Source organism: Leuciscus leuciscus, assembly GCF_965113295.1.
Source record: "Leuciscus leuciscus genome assembly, chromosome: 2".
Classification (NCBI taxonomy): Eukaryota; Metazoa; Chordata; class Actinopteri; order Cypriniformes; family Leuciscidae; genus Leuciscus; species Leuciscus leuciscus.
Genome location: NC_138726.1, coordinates 38292238 through 38310486, shown reverse-complemented (window position 1 = coordinate 38310486; position 18249 = coordinate 38292238). Strand labels below are relative to the sequence as shown.

Here is an 18249-nt window from a genome sequence, read left to right as displayed (position 1 = left end):
TAGATTCCAAAACCAGGACACTAATCAGTTGAATTAGGATGATAAAATGGTTACACCTCATATAACTGCTATAACCTCTGACCTTTTCCTTCAGCTCGTGGGCGGTGGTGGCCCTTCTGGAAAGAGCGGTAAAAGTTGAGGCAGATTCCATAGCGGGTGATGCCCGAGTCTTTGTCGGTGAGAGCGAAGACAAAAGAAGTGTCGTCGCGGAGGCTGACCCGGCGCTGACGGATGCTCAGGCAGCCCTCAGGCTGGCAGAAGAAGACGACGTCAGGGGGCAGAGGAAAGTCATTGTGGTCCTCCAGCGGATAGCGCCTCAGCAGCTGAGGTGTTTGTGCCACACTATCGCTGCTGGGTTGCCTGATTAGGAAAAGGTAAAAAAAACTGAAGTGAGAGACAGGAAGACAGATCTCTGGCTTCTCTCAGCCCCAGTGCTTGTTCTTTTATGCACTTTGTACAATTGCATTACACTGCCATCTAAATGTTTGGGGTCAGTAAGATTTGTTTTGTTTAGTTTTTTGGAAAGAAATTAATTCATTTAGCAAGGATGCATTAAAGGCACACTATGCAAGATTTGTACCTTAATATAACAGCTTGGAAATCATTTCAATGATGAAAAAACTCGTAGTAGGGCGAATCATCCCGATATGAAAGCGGGGAGGGGAGGGGAGGTTGGGGTGGAGGTGGGGGTCACCGCTGGCAAAACCAGGAATGAAAGTTTGAGAGGTGGCGACCCGACAAATCTCGCGAGAATCACGACTTGCTTTACGGCACGACGTCACATACATCAACAACATGAAGCAGCCTCTATGGAAGGCACTAGCACACATTTCAGACGTGAATCATGGCAGAGTCGACGAAGAAAACGAAGCGCAGACGTAAAAGTACAGAGACGGCTCTGCATGAGTGGTATTTAAGACAGTAACATTAAATTCAAGTACTACACAGCGACTCTAGGGGTCGCTGTTTGAGAAAAACAGAAACTGCATAGTGTGCCTTTGAATTGATCAAAGGTGACAGTAAAGACTTTTTAATTATTACAAAAGATTTCCATTTAAAACCTGTGTTCTTTTGAACTAATTATAAAAGAATCCTGAAAAAACAAATGTATCATGGTTTCCACAAACACACTAAGCAGTACAAACGTTTTCATTGATAATAATAAGAAATGTTTCTTAAACATCAAATCCGCAGAATGATTTCTGAAGGATCATGTGACACTGAGGACTGAAGTAATGATGCTGAAAATTCAGCTGTGACATCACAGGAATAAATTACATTTTAAAAGATTTGAATGTTGTACGCCACATGCATGACACACATGACCAGCGTCGGCCAATAGTGAGCCTACGTGGTGACGTGCAACACAGACGCGCTGCGTTAAAACACTACGTGAAATAACTCGAGGCCCAGAGAGAAGGAATTATTTTTGTGTTTTTTTGCGAACAAAAAGTATTTTCGTCGCTTTATAAACTTAAGATTGAGCCACTGTAGTCACTTGGACTATATTAACGATCTCTTTAATAACTTTTCTGGGCCAGCAAGTTTCAGTCCCTTAGAAGCCTATGGAGGAGTGAGATAGCTCTCAGATTTAATCAAAAATATCTTAATTTGTGTTCCGAAGATGAACGAAGGTCTTACGGGGTTGGAACAACATGAGGGTGAGTAATTACTGACAGAATTTTCATTTTTGGGTGAACTAACCCTTTAAGCTATTAAATAGCACTAAGTATTTTTTTTTTTTTCCTCTTTCTAATTTATGTGTTATAGTGATATTGTATTGTGTTATTTTGTCATTTTACTATTTGTTTAATGTGATGCAGTGGCTGAACAAATTTCCCTCTGGGACAATAAAGTGTACCTTAACTTTAACCTGTCACCTGGAACACACCTGCACAGGCCATGTTAACAAAACACACAATCAGTTCACCTGTGATTCAATTCTTTTGCAATTTACTTGAGCACCTATCGAAGCACACACAAACACACCCACACACCACCGAACAATCTTCCTTACCTGGCTCCAACTACCACCAGGTAGTCCAGGAGGCGGGGACACGGTTTCTTTTTCTCCATCTCTGTATCAGGAATGTTTCTAAGTCATGGCAACTGTAGCAACGATCAGCTCTCAGGCAGGCAGTCGTTCAACCAGGTGCAGCAAAACTAGGAGTTGGACGATCGAGGAAGGCAGTGGCCAATCATTGCGGTCTGTGGTGTGCACGAATGGGGTCTGGAGAAGAGTAAGAGCGAACATTATAGAAGTAATCCATCACACAACAACTGCTCTGCAGTGACACTAAAGCCTTTAGCACTACTGCAAAGCTTAAAGGTGCTTCAAGTTTTTTTTTTTTTATGAATCAGCATTCAGAAAAGATCCCCATTTTCTGACAGTATCACTGAAATAAGTGTACTGAAATATCACAGACCTATGTACCAGCCATAGGCTTTATAAACTGCAAAAAAGAAAGAGAAAAGAGATGCAGTCACATTCTTTGTAGACTCTGAGCTGATTTCTAGCTGTCAATCAATCATTTTACATGTCATAGTGCAGCCCATTTATTGAAAGAATGAAGTTAATAGTGGATCATTCGTGTTAAGCAGCATTTTCAGCTTCATGTGCAGTTTTCAGTTGTTTTATTTGTTTTTCTTACTTAATGTTATAATGGTATCCTTTTATAATGGTATAAGGGTGGAGTATAAGGAGGAGAGAGAGTATACAATAGTTAACACCTTTAAAAGAAAACAAAAACACATGCCCCAACAGAAAGTCATAGTAAAGTTCTTCGGAAACAAGCTTCCTCACGATATTTTAGCCGAACATAATTTTACAAATTGCTACTCTAGCATCATTTTGGGTAATGGTTGAAGTGCGTCCACACTGCTGACATATTTATCTGTTGTAGCTTATTACGGTGGCCGAGAGAGCTCAACGCGCTCAAAGAAAACACATGCAAATAGAAAAACACCCGCAAATTAAGAAAACATCTTCATCAGTTTTACAACACATGTGTGCCCCAAATACTAACAACACTACCAAATACAGAAACACGCTGCAAATAGCACAGACATAAATGGAAATGTTTCCAGGAGACCCCAATAAGTGACAAACCCGGCTGGGATGTGCTTATAGCTCAAAGTCTACTTTATTTTATTACTTTATATTTACAAAACATACAGAGATGACATGTTTATGACATATAACTTTGTATAGCCTACAATATGTTCTATGTCAATAGAGAAAAAGAAAATGCTAATCTATACATCAGTTACATTGTACAAATTTTGTCATGTTTAAATAAGTTTCATAAGAAATGTTAGGTAATGCAGGGTCCAAAGATGAGACGGCAAGTTTTAAAGTTGAGACACTCACACAGATATATAACGCATATTTTAAAAACTTTTTTGTATAAAATGTATATTTATTTGCAACAGTTGTGTTAACAGCAATAATAAGACATTTCTGTCGTAAGAACAGCTATTCAGCTGATGGACGCTGTGCTGCGTTGTCATGGGAACATCCCAGGTGAAAATAATGAGGAAATGATGTTGTCTTTCTTTGCTCCCTTCACCAGTGCGTTCCAAACGGCTACATAATGTGCCCTGCTCACTCCAAAGTCCCCACTCCCCGCTCTGCCGTCTGCCCTTCGAAGGGAGTAGGGCACAGGGATGCTCACGAGCAGTAATTTTCTGTATTTGGTAGTGTTGGGAGTATTTGGGGCACACATGTGTTTTCTTAATTTGCCGGTGTTTCTCTATTTGCATGTGTTTTCTTCAGTTGCAGCGCGTTGAGCTCTCTCGGCATCCATGTTGTGTGCACAAAATATTCACTGTTTTGTCAGATAAGTGCTAATTAAACATCACTGTTTCAGTCAATGACTGCAGCCCAACAAAACTATTTTGCTCAAAACCTTTTTTTTTCTTTGCTGTTTCAGACAAATATATGCCAAAATTTTGGTGCATAATTCCACTGATCTATATAGAATGTCATTATATAGATCAGTGCATAATTCCCTTAAAATATCATTTTTATTCCAAAACTGTTTTGTGTCTGGCAGTACCATTCATATATTTCTAACAGCAAACTATACAGTCAAAACAAAGCACACTGTACAAGCCAAGCCTGCAGTCTTCTCTAACACATCTTGACAGAAGGCTCAGCAGCAAATGTAAACACACACACAATGATAAGCTAAAGGGATTGGAGCCCAGCTGTGTCCTCACCGCATGGATTTGCCATTTGTGTTCCTCATGTGTTAATGCCCATGCATTAGCACATGCCTCAATGTAAATAAAAACGAAAGCAAGCTCAGTCAGATTTCATCCAAGAGAACACACTTTGCACAATATCCGGTTTGAAAAATATCATTTCAACATTTCAACCTGTTAAAAGTCAATAAAATAGCTATATTGTCTATGTCAACATGCAATTTACTCAAGCAGGACATGCTTCTGGTTCAATGTACTTTGTTAACTAAGCAAACATTAAGACACTCATCATGTGAAAGGTTGTAAACAGAACAATAATTATGAAATGAGAGCCAGATGCCGTTTCAGAAGCAGATTCTTCTGCCTTAGTTACTGCAGTCTCAGTTTTTTCAGTATTGACCCAGAAGTGGGAACAGTGCTTATCTGAAGTTCTGGGTACTCTGCTCTGCAGAGAGTTCTCCATCACACTCGCACACACAGAAAGACACCTATAATGGTTGGAAGTAATTTCTTGACATCACAGCTCAGAATTAAAGAGCCTATATTACGCTTATTTACAAGTTCATCATTTTATTTTTGGAGTGTGCTAGAATATATTTGCATGATTCAAAGTAAAAAAAAAACCATTATTTTTCACATACTGTACACTGATGCAGCACCTCTTTTCACCCTCTGCCTGAAACACTATTAGTTCATGTCATCCCGGCTTTCCAAAATGCCCAGTCTCTACTGATTGGTACGCTGGCCCAGTCTGTTGTGACTGGTCAACTGCTTTGACATTTTTGACATGTAACGCCTATTACCATAACCATGTTTCAGCTTCAGAGGCTTCATGAGAAGCCGTAACAGTCTTATATCTATCGTAACTATGGCGTCGGTATTGGAAGTCCATACAAGTGAGAAGGAAAAAAAACAGCATCACCTCAGCATAGCGAAACCACTTAGTCAACTGTTCTTCCAGGGTGGGCCGAAGCAGTAAATGTGAAACATGGTGACGTAGCTAAGTCACGGCAGGATAGCAGGACTACAAAGCGTGAATTTTATGCTCTGTAGCTTTGCAGATTGTTTACATGCACAAACAGCTATATTACACACTAAAGGAAAGGTAAAATAATAGGCGCTCTTTAAAGCTGCAGTCCGTAGTTTTTCCTCTTTGTCGCCATCTCTGTTCGAAATCTGCAATTGCAGTTATTCGCAGAATTATCAACTTTACTTGGGTTGTGCCTCGGCATGGCACAGCGCGGATTAATTAATGTTTTGAGGAAAATGTGCGTCTGTCAGTCGCCGCGCCGGTATGGATACTGTTATTCGGAATCACAGATTCTACTTTTTGGAAGTATGACCAACATAAGAATTTTCACCGGAAAATGTCCTCCGAACAAGTAATTGCAGTAAATCGCGCTGATTAAATCTAATCCGTGCAAATTATACTTTGTTCTCAAATTGTTAATGTTAACAACATCAACATTGCATGACTACATTTAATGCCCTTCGATATTTATCCTTGTTTTCGCACGGGCCCGGTTGCAGTCTCTTTTTTTCTGTAGCCACTCCGAAGTCTTTTGCATTTTACAACGGGTGAATCTCCAGTTGTCACTGGTTGTCACTCCAGTTGAGGAAAGGCTATAAATCTCCACCACCAACATCCTCACATGCAATATAGCCTACTAGCCTGGACATCTTCTTTATGTGTACTCATGTGACGTAATGACGCAAAGACATGCTCGAATTTCCCGCGGAAATCCAGTACCACTGGAATTAAAAACATTATTACAAGCTTACCGTTTTGAATCGAGCTGAGGCAAGCAGATAGTTTTGAACACTGGCTGGTTATGTACTTGCTCAAAAAAAATATTTTGGATAATTTTGAACCCAAAAAAGTTACGGACTGCAGCTTTAAATAAAACTCATGTGGCCCCAAAAGCAGAACCCTTCATAGCAATAATGGGATTATGCAATATTATGTAACTACATATGGCTCACGAAACAAGGACTTCTGCATTCAGCAGCATCTCCTCAGGGTCAACACTGAGCAGGTACTCACTCTATAGTAGACATTCAAGTTCATTTGTCAAGATTTGTGCACCACAGCTAAATATATTTTGTGTTTATTAAAGTCCTCGTGACCTAGAAGTTTCAACCGACATCTGTTCAGTGTTGTGATTTATTTCAAAGTGAAACGGAATATTGAATTGTGGGTGGAGTTTCTCCTCTCCATCCCTCGCTCATAGCAGACTGACGGTTGGAGGAGTGGTTAAGGATATTCAACTCAAGCCGTCAAACTGACGTCATCAGAGAGGAAACGCCATTCCAGCATGGATTTTTTTTTCTGTGTATTAACTTGCACGGGTTAATTGTTCAATTGTAATATGCGTTAAAGTAAATAGTGTCAATTTTGATTTCGTGGTGACTTTAAAAGAAACAGAGAGAGAGAGTCAGAGGTGCTTTGCAGTGTGGCTCTGTAAATGTGCAAAAAAAAACTAACATTACTTAACTAACTAACTATTCTCTGTTGTGGCTGGTCACAGTTGATGCAGGTTATGTATCTTGTTCAAGGGTGAACAATTGAAGGCATACCATTTATAGGCATATAATAACTTTAAAAAAATGAAAATGAACTGCGTTTTCTTTTTAATTGATTGTTACTTAATAGTTTCTGATTGCAGTATACATAATCATGTCAAACATAATTTATAAGAATTATTTAAATATCTTTTTCTCAAAACATGAAGGAAAATACTGTCCTCTGCAAGACTCCCTCAAAACGTATTACACTTAGCCACGTCCTCTGGAAGACTGGAATTTTTTAATTTTGGATAGAACTGAAATAAATCTATCTTGAAACTTGACTCAAAATGCTTTTGAATGACTAGCCCAGTTAGCAAGTTTGGCATTGTCCAATAGGATGCATCAATGTAAGAGGAGCCAATGGGTTCACACTGTGATTAGTAGCCTCTTCTTTCTGCTGGAGTGGCACTTTCTGCTCTTTCTCTGTCACTCTCAACAGCTCAGATGGGAAGAGGTGGTGGAAGGGAGGAGAGAAGATAGATGGTTTGTGACTAACAGATCAATAACGCCTCTATTTCTTCCTCTAAGCATCACCCGGCTCATCTGACACCAGGACCTCTGTGTTGTTCTTTTCTTAAATCACAGCTCTCACAACTGACTCGACATGAATCACTTGCACTTGCAGCGGAGGCTTCTAGGAGCTTTGGGATGCCTAAAAACAGACATTTAAAGTAGGGCAGGGGTGTAAAGTATATGAGTAATTACACTTCATTTATTTAGGGTCATTTGTACTTTACCAGAGGAATACTTAAACGGCATACTTATACTCTTACTAAGTTGCATTACAGAAAATCGTAACTTAAATCTTCTTACTAATCTTACAAGACAATCAAATTTTACACTGTAAACTGTATTGGGCCCCAACTGCAGGGTTTTTTTCTCAACATGGTCAACAATCAGTCTATAAACAACTAGCCTATATTTAAATGTCAACCAACTAAACTAACATTTTCAGGTTTCAGGAAGTAGGTTTCAAAATTAATGTGAAATGAAATATATAAAATTAATTAAAAATGTCACTTATGAGTAGACATTCAGTACTTTTAACAAATAGGATTAAAAAACAATAGCTTTACACGACAATGCTGTTATTTATATTACTTCCTCAACAAAGTAACATAATATGGCAGTATTTAGTTTTTATAAAATATAAGTTAATTCCACAAATAAGGGTTTAGCATTTAGCTACTAGTTACAATTAGCCTACCAGAATTTGTGTTCGATAATGAGTTGATATATTCAGGGCTTGACATTAAGCCTTGTCGTGCGCTTATCCTTCGGACAAGTAAATCGGTCATTCACTTGTTTGAGTAAAAAAAGTTACTTGTCCAGAGGGAAAAACAATTTTTGGTGGTGTAAACAATTTATTTAACAAATAACAAATAATTAAAGATATTTTCATCAGTGTTCTATCAGCTTTTATATACTTAAATCTGCTTATTTATCTAGCAGCAGACTTCTTCCCGACAGTCAAAGCGGAGTTACGTTACGAAAGTGTGGACTCGTGGGAAGACCGCGAGGGCTTAGGGTGCCATTTTCGGGCCTCATTCATTAAACCGATTCGTTCAAAACGCTAAATCATTCAGTAACAAAACACAGCTGAGTGTTGCTTTGAGAATGTGCAATAGTTCTGCTCTGATCTTTGTTCGTGTTGTGTTACTTAACTATATCATGTGTTATAAATAAATTGAATTAGAATTTATTGAATAAATGAATTTTTACTGTTTGTGAGTTTCTTTGTGCTGTTACACTCATATGTTTTGATTTCTCTGAAAGTCTCTCACAAAGAGACAGGCAGCGCAAGCCTCAACAGTGCGGCCTTGTTAATACACAATGCATTATCAATCGCTCTTTACACTGAATGTAATAAAACCTGAATCATTCTCGCGTTTCGATGCTCCCCTAGGTATTTTTTATCACTGAAGCCTTAATCAGGCTATTTGTCTGGTCGGGCAAGTAAAATTCTCTTTTACTTGTCCCTTTAAAAAATCCACTTGTCCCGGACAAGCATTCAGATGTCGAGCCCTGTGATGTGCCATTCAACTATCTGCAAGCAAGCTCATAAAAATGTACAAAAAAATATTTCAAAAAAATTAATTAGTAACATTATAATACAGACCTTTGTGTTTCATTTATTTTGATTTTTTTATCTTCCAAAGCTGCACACACAACAGAAACACTTTAGCTTTTGTTATAACTTTCCTGAAGCATCTCATAGAACATATTTAATCCAAAGCCAATAACGGGCAGCTGTAAGTAATGACGCACTCAGTGTGCCCTCTATTTTACTAAACTACCCGGTTAATTAGGTAGTGAAAAACAAATCCCAGACCTCATCACCTCCAGGAAACATATATATGTGCATGAGTCTATTGGAAACGTGACATGATCTCGTCCTCTGTCAATCATAGTGTGGCTGCCTCATGGCTCTACAATCAGCCTCGGGTAATGAGATTCCACACGGTCGCCGTGGAAACCAATATAGTCTCTTTTCATGAGCACAGCTGTGACAGCTATTTTAAACAGACAATACACTGTCCCAATCACCATACACATAAAGACAATGAACAGCCTTTGGCCAATAAAACGAGCATGAGCAAAACGAAAATGAGCAAGGCTAATTGCTTCTTTCCATTCAGTAGTTGTGCAACGGATCATCATTGATCCGTGATCCGTTCGGATCAATATCTTCGGTTCGGCACTCACGTGATCCGCGGATTGATTGATGAAAAAAAAGTTGTGCGCATGTTCAGTCCACACACAGCGTGGTCATGGCGAGCGTTATGAACCGTAGAGAGCGTGACGCCTCATTCGCGCCGCAAAACCTCCAGACGTGCGTAAACGCGTCTTTACATTGACTTCACATTGAAATCACTCGCGCCAGACGCTCTATTCGCGTTTGGTGTGAACGCAGCATGGGTGACGGCGAGAGAGAGAGAGAAAGAGTGCCTGCGAGTGCGAGCGAGCAAGGTAATACGTTGTCAAATATGTTTAAACTTAAACGAACTACACAAGTAGTTATGTCTCTTTGTATTAATTTGTCCTGTTATTGACATAGGCCTAATGCACGTCATTGACAAAATGCGCAACCAGATGTTCGAATAATTCGAATATGTGTTTTTTAGAGGGAATATTCGAACGTCATTTTTGAGCAATTTTGACAGCCCTATATGACAGTGGAAACACATAAAGCATTGGTCCATGTTTAAAGGAAGGAGATGCCTTTTTATGTTGCACTTTAAGTTGTTTTTCATTAATTATGTTAAAAAGAAGATATTATGCCTTGTGCACTTTAAGTTGATTTTATATATTTTAATTTAATAATTTAAAAGTGTTAATAAAAAAATAAAATAAAATTTTGCTGATCCGAAAAATGATCCGATCCGTGACTCTGATCCGAGAAACGATCCGAACCGTGAGTTTTTTGATCCGTTGCACCCCTACCATTCAGAGAAATTAACAAACAAATGCCTTAGCAAATCATAAATCAGCCATTGCATTCAGTTCTCCACAGTAAAGCCTTTCATCATCTGTAATGGATCTGACTGAAGTTTAAGGCTTTTCATGCGTTTCCGAAAGTCGAAAAAATTGTCTTAAATGATCAGAACTCCACTGGTCTGTTAGTATGAACAAAGAGAAAGATGTTAAGATTCTGCTTAGAGCTGCACGATTAATCGTTAAAAGATCGCGATCTCGATTCAACCCCCACGCGATCTTAATCCTGCATTTCTACGATTCTGCCAATGATATTCAACGAGATAACGCGCTAGGGGTGGAACGGATGATAGGGATCGCACTAGATTCGGTTCGGCACACATGTGATTCGCGGATTAAATGCTAAATTTAACCATCATAGAGTGAAAGTTCATAATTTGGACGTGTATTGACTTGCCAATTTACACATTCAAACAATTTTAATCGCGGAAGAAGAGCCGAAAACCGGGACTCGCGCGTTATATGTGCGCACAGCCACACACACTCGAAGCGCAGTGAAAGAGAGGTGCGTTTCAGACAGCGCTCGAATATGCTGAACTGATTCCTCTTTCGCGTTTCCTTGCCCTTGAACGGACACATAAACACAAAATTGTCAACATACCGCTCGACAAGTATTCTCTCGTTTATGTCATATGTGAACAGCTGAGAAAGAAACGGCTATTTGTCCGTTTTTTTTCGGTCCGTGCAGTCGGTCTTAAAGTGACAGCACACATGTATAGTGATTTCTGTGTCAAATAAAACAATAAAATACAGCTTTAACAAAGATTAAACTATATTCAATTTATACAGTGACAAATGGTGTTATTTTACATTTAGGCTTAATTATTAATTTATGTACCTGAATATACTGTTAGACTTTGTAAACTTTGTTATTTAGTATTCATGGTATGTAATTTGTGTATTTGTTCTTATTTTATTACTGACTGTTCACTTGTTTTAAATAATGTGTGAACTTTATCAGTTAGGCTAGTAGTTTTTAATGTAGTAGCTATCGAAAAACTTAAACTGAGCTTTAAGTAATAAATGAAAAGCAAAGTTATTATAAACTTATCTCAATTATTTAAACTACATGAGATGGTTAAAAACAAAACTGCTCAATCACAAAGTACCAGCGGCCAGTCGAAACAAACGTCTATAAAAGCAACGCTATTCAACGCAACATACCCAAAAATGTTGATGGTGTTTCTTGCTAAGAATCTTTAATAGGTCTAGCCTGGCGTAATACCTTTGAATGTTGTCAATGTTTAATTGTCATTTTTTATTTATTTAAATATTACATTCTTTTTGTTTACTGCATTTATTTAAATTTGACTGAAGCAAGCGTTTTATGTCTTATTTTGTTTCTATCTTGTTTGGTAACCTAATGTTCAGGATTTTTAGATCTTTAAAATAATAAAGCTTTTCAGAATCGTGAGAGAATCGTGATCTTGATTCCAAGCAAAAAAAAAAATCGCGATTCTCATTTTAGCCAGAATCGTGCAGCTCTAATTCTGCTGTACATTAGAGTGAACCATAGCCACTCTAATAAATAACCAAAACCATAGATTGCTGAAAAGAATCACACTTGGTCACTACGAGGAGAATCAATGTGCACCTCAAGAGGACGTCAAACACTGAGCATGTTTTTCCTTTTGGATGAGTTAGTGAAAACACTACTTTTAAAGGGACATGCCTCTTAAAAGCTTTCTCTGAAGCCTGAGGCTGTATGCTGCTTCTGTCAAAATGGCCATCTTTGTGAGTATTCATGTCAACAGTAAGTGAATGTAAACAGTTGGGATAAAATGTGTTAATACATTGGATCTGTGCATTAGGTCTTAAAGGGATACTTTACCGTTTTTTTCATATTAAACTATGTTATTCCCTTAACTAAGACGAGTTGATACATACCTCTCTCGTCTCAGTGCGTGCACTAAATCGCTCTGTCTTGCGGCGAAACTTTGTTAGCCCAGTTCATTTAATATGGGCCAAGCAGAGAAGCTACCAAACACCTCCACGTTTTCCCTATTTAAATACAGTTACTCGCGAAGTGTAACTCGACCTAGGACGGTGACACAAAACAAAACGTTGCGCTTTTCTAAGCGTGTAAAATGGATAACTATTTTGTATGGCGGAATACCATAGCAAGTGCTTGTAAGCACTTCGACTTGGCGCAGTAATATCTTCACTAGAGGGAGCGGGGGCCGGTGAGAGGATTTTTCACGAGTGAAGATATTACTGCGCCAAGTCGAAGTGCTTACAAGCACTTGCTATGGTATTCCGCCATACAAAATAGTTATCCATTTTACACGCTTAGAAAAGCGCAACGTTTTGTTTTGTGTCACCGTCCTAGGTCGAGTTACACTTCGCGAGTAACTGTATTTAAATAGGGAAAACGTGGAGGTGTTTGGTAGCTTCTCTGCTTGGCCCATATTAAATGAACTGGGCTAACAAAGTTTCGCCGCAAGACAGAGCGATTTAGTGCACGCACTGAGACGAGAGAGGTATGTATCAACTCGTCTTAGTTAAGGGAATAACATAGTTTAATATGAAAAAACGGTAAAGTATCCCTTTAAAGTGCCAGCAATATAACAATTCCTGCTGCTGTGAATTCTCTTCACAGATAACAAACAGTGTAACCAGCTTCATCCTGAGATGTCTATCGCTCTTCATGCTTGGTTATGGTATACCTTTCATTATGCTGGTATGTGTAATTGGAAAAGTATTTGTCTTCTAGGCGGGGGAATACTCTCGTATTGGCTTTACAGTCTTGAAGCACATGCTTGGGAATATTTAGCTCTTGTAAAGATAAGTAGTCTGTAAATTGAAACTCTTTTTACTCTCTTTCTTCATTATAGTCGAGATATGGAAGAATTTTATTTTGTTTTATCAGTAAATGTGTAATTAATTTGACTTTATGTCAATATTGTGTCAATTTAAATTAGTGATGCACCGATGTGAAAATTGTGGCCGATGCCGATAACCGATATTAATATTGCTGTTATGGCCGATACCGATATTTACCGATGTCGATATCTCTGTATAGAAAACAAATTTTAATGATTATCAAATAAAGAGCTATTTTTCAAAACACTGTTTTTTTTTTTTTTTTTTTTACTTTAGAAATGACTGATATTGGGCACCTTTACCTGTGTGCAAAATATGTCACATATGACACACATGCATTATACTGCATTGCATATACAGTAATGTGTGCTGGTCAACTTGTCTAAAATTAAGAAACCCTTAGAAAACTGTAAAAAACAAACAAAAACAGGAACATTGTGTAAAATTAAGATAGGCTACTTTATTTATTATTCCAATATCCAAATATGATACTAAAAAATACCACAGGGAAAAGGGCTTCTATTTGTGACGTGCTGTCTTTGCGTTTGAACATTGCACATTTTAAACAGGACACTCATTAACTGAATAAATGTTAGCCAATACAAACATATTTATAGAAAACAGTTGACAATGAATAGACAGGAGTCCAATAATAGCATAACGAATCATTCTAAAAATAATAACAAGTAGCCTAGGCTATAAGATGAATCCGACATGGGCTGTGTTACAGTAAAACGTCCGTCATTTAACGAATTTTAAAAACACGAATTTTAAAAACTTAGCCCGTCAATTTTTCATTTTACAATTATCTTCTCTCTCTGTGTGTGCGCGCGTCCGTGTTTGAGAGAGAGAGAGAGCTCGCGCAGCACTGATACAACGGTAGCCTACTTTTTAATCCATACGTAACGAACGCGCTAGTTTTCATACAAAATAAATATGTAACATAATTAGGTAGGCTACTTTAGTTATTATTAATACAATAACGTAACACATGAAGGCTACGTTTCTCAACACTGAGAATGAATCAATAAACACCTGTTTCTCCACTCGCGCTTATCAGTAATCCACAAATCACATGTGCTGTCACTTTTGAGAAAAATCTAATTCGAACGGGTATCAAATATCAAGCAATATATCCAAATATCTACAGTCAGTCAACGATCAGTCAAAATGTGTCATGAAGAGGAAAAAAACTTAAGTCGCACTGGACTGCGTTAACAATGTTACGGACGGGACAGTTGACGTGAGCGCTCTGAAAGCGCCACTAAGACTGCTTTAAAACTTTCACAGAGACCTCAAACAGAAAGCACAAAAAGCCTGTCTTTAAATTTAATTTCGTTTTGTATTAATTGTATCTTAATTTTGATAAATGTTTCATCAACCAATTGCCTGGATTTAATTAAATAAGAAGTAAATATAGTAGAAAATATTTAATCAGGACACGGAGGCGAGGGCGCGTGAACCTGGAGCGCGTCTCATAAATGAACCGAAATCTACCTGCCTCACAGACCGGAGACATATATAGAAAGCTTGAAATGTCTATTTTTAAACAGAACAATTCAAAACGAAAGAAAACAGACTGTTCTCTGCTTATGTCATCTGTATGAAATGTGTATTTATCTCAGGCACATTCACTACTGTTAAGATCGAGTCAGCATCGTCAACTTCATCTTCACACGTCAAATATCGGCCTGTTCACATCGGCCATATTTTGACATCGGAACGATACCGATGTGTAAAAAAATGACCATATCGGCCGATACTATATCGGCGGCCGATATATCGTGCACCACTAATTTAACTAATGTGAACAAATTTTTTTAAGGAAGTGATTTTCCCTTTAATGTGTATTCATTAAACAATGAATACTATGAAACTCTGGAAAGTCTAAATCTAAACATGACATTTTACTTTGACCTATGAGCATGTTCTTTTTCTTAGCATCAAATGCTTCCACGTCTCAACAATTCACATAAAGACTGCAGATTATATCACATGGTTCAGTGGGGTTAACATCACCCTGAGGCTTTTTCAAAAAATCCTAAGACTAAGGTTTTGTACCTCCACTTTTCACAGCTGGTTTGCAAAAGGCCTTTTTTCGAAGTAGCAAAGATCTTAATCCTTAAGGAGCCACTTAAAATGGTTTAGCACTGACAAAACATTTGATGTGATGTGGTCAATAGTCAACTTACTGGCTACAAAGGCAACAAAAGATGCACAAAGGCGAATATGGTCCACAGTCCACACACACTAGAGCTGCACGTAAAAAATAAAAAATAAAAATTCCCAATCTTGATTCAAAAACCCACCTGATCTCATTCCTAAATGACCACAATTCGCATGTGTCTTTTGAACTATTGACAAAATCACACCAGTACATTTTAAACAGACTGCAGCAATTAAACATTTTGTCAGAACCTCTGGTAAATCACGTTATTTTGTTGTCTGTTCAGAATCGCGGGAGAATCGTGATCTCTGTTTGAAACAAAATAAATCGTGATTCTCAATTTATCCAGAGTCACGCAGCAACACAACAAACAATATAAAACAAGTTTTTCCACACATCCATCTGTGACGCATAAGAGGCATGTATTTATTTTGCAGCCCATGTTCATTCTACCTAGATGAGCATCATCACTGAGATTAACTTTTAAGCCTATTTCTCACTAGCACCCCCACACACCACATTGAGAATGCACAATAAACCTACTTATAAACACAAGCTTTTGCAATACAGGCAAATATGAAGCAGAATAAAAGAGTGACCTACTACATTGTTCAAAATTGTTACAATATATGCCCGTTGGGCTTGATTCAATTTAAACATGCTACAGTATGACAGAAAACAAACCTGAATAAAAACAAACTATTTATTGCTGTTACTAGAAGAAATACTCGCTACATAAATCACTTTCAGTTATTTTCTGAAATTAGTCTATTTTTTGACGGCTTTAGTGTTACACTAAAATTAAAGAAACCCCCTCAACTGTTAAAAAAGCTTTAATTTCTGTTTGCGTCAGAATACAGAAGTAAAAAATAAAATAAAATAAATTGTCTCTCCTCTGGAAGAAAAAAAATGCAGAGCTCACTCAGTCCAGCTGTTTCATGAAACACAAGCAGCCTAAAAGTATAGTTTTGTATCCCTAATATTCTTATGCATTTATTCTGACAAGGTGCTACACAAATTCATGGTCATGCCTATTAATGAGTTTGCACAATTTGCCATGAGATGTAATATTTGACTGTAATTTCCCAAAAACTCAGTTTTGGAGAAATACAGTGTAAACTGTTAAAGCCAGTAGCGATGCATTACTCAGACTTGTTGATGTGGAAGAAGAGAGGCTGATCGCCAAAAGCCATCCCACCCGTTGGCAGCACACATGCTCACAGCACACCCCTTAAGCTACTGCTGTGCTCAAGATAAAATAAGCATTTTGACTGGCCAATCAATAACAGAGAAACAAATTATATGGTAATCTCATTGGTTTTCTCATAAATCTATAACTAAAACAACCTCCAAGTCTTGGAGTTGAATTTCTCACAGGCAGTTGCTACTGAACTTTTTATGAGACTAGTGAAATATCCCTATAATGTTGAGTCATATCCGACAACTTGCTTAGGGAGACCTGATAAAGATCTCCATCTTTTATGTTTGAGGATAGACAGCAACCACACCCAAGAAGGAGAAATGACTGTGCAATTGCATTCAAACCTCTAAAATTAGCTTCACGGCAAATGATCTGTAATTGTGGATCATGTACATTTAAACTGAACTCTGTCAGGGAGGGAAAACTAACAGTGACAGATGAAATGTTTAAGATAGGACATAAACATCAAAACATCAGTCATTCACCAGGGCCAGAATTTTATTAGATTTTTTCACAGTTTTGCATTTTCTTTACTAATTCTTCATTATATATTTATTTATTTGTTTAAATATTGAAATCACGATTATTTAACACGATTATTGGTGGGTGATATGATCAAAGTCTTATTTCATGATACGAATACTTTCAAATGTCAGTGAAACTTCACAATTATCACTTCAGCAAAAACTAATATGTTAATTAATGTAACTAAAAGTCCTCAAAACAGTTACAGACAGAAGACAAGTAAACAGTCAGCAATAAAATAAGAACAAAGAAAGCAATTACAAATAAAACCGACAAAAAAAAAAACACACAACAGAACAAAAATACAAATTAAATAAACAGTGCTTTAGGTTTTTCAGGAAGATGTACTAACAGTGGTATTCAGATAAGTAATAGCCTACAACAGAAATTGAATAAAGCAATCAAATGTAAAATAATAACACTACTGTATACATTTATATAGGCTAATCCTTATTTAAAACTACAGAAGTTAATCATTCAAGAGCAGAGAGTCTTGTCTTGTTTGATTAACATTCATGACCGCAGCAGTCATTAATGTTGGCTGCTGTCACTTTAAGAGCTGCACGGATCCAATCAAATTTCACTTTTCTAACTTTAGTTAGTGTGTAATGTTGCTGTTTGATAAACAACGTCTGCAAAGTTACAACGCTCAAATTTCAAAGCAAAGGAAGATATTTGCTTTTAAAGAAATCATTTTTAAGGACAACAACAAATGGCTGGTAGAGACTACACAACATTCCTCCCGGGATAGTGACATCACTAACCCTAAAATTTAAATAAACACCACCCCTGGGGAATGCAGTCCATGTTGTAAAGAGGAAGAGTTGTTGTAGTAGAGCACATTTGTCTGAGTCTGCTCACGCAGTCGCTTCTGTCTTTTCACATGCAATACAGTACGTAACACAAATGCAATAGCATGTCACTCTGTAGGCATCTTACAACAGTTCCCACACAAGCGACAGAATACGCTAATTGAAGATAGTTAGCTCCACATTAGCAACATAAATTCATCAACTAACCATTCAGAAACATTCTGTTGCATTCTACATTGTCACTTCTTCTTGAGTCTCTCCATCATTGTCTGACTCCAGTTTAAACATAAAAGGCAGAACAGTTTCTGACATTATAGTGCTTGTCTGCGTGAGGTAATCAGAGCTGCTAACACACACAAGCTCTTGAAGCTCCGCCCTCTGTGCCGGGAGCAGCAGCTTATTTGCATTTAAAGGGATACACACGCGTTTTACTGACCCTCAAAAAGGGACAA

The 18249-nt window shown here is 37.7% G+C and overlaps 1 protein-coding gene across 21 annotated transcripts in view; it reads right to left on the bottom strand.

Annotated features, from left to right (window-relative positions):
• Positions 1–18249, bottom strand: part of madd (MAP-kinase activating death domain) — a 64788-nt gene that overhangs the window by 44494 nt on the left and 2045 nt on the right. For all 21 annotated transcript variants that reach the window (XM_082161091.1, XM_082161088.1, XM_082161089.1 and 18 more), the window contains exons 2-3: positions 2018–2230; positions 83–360 (exon numbers count right to left, since the gene is read on the bottom strand). In XM_082161091.1, coding sequence (XP_082017217.1) covers positions 83–360; positions 2018–2076 — 337 coding nt within the window. In that variant the 5' untranslated portion in view covers positions 2077–2230. The remainder of the gene's footprint in view (positions 1–82; positions 361–2017; positions 2231–18249) is intronic.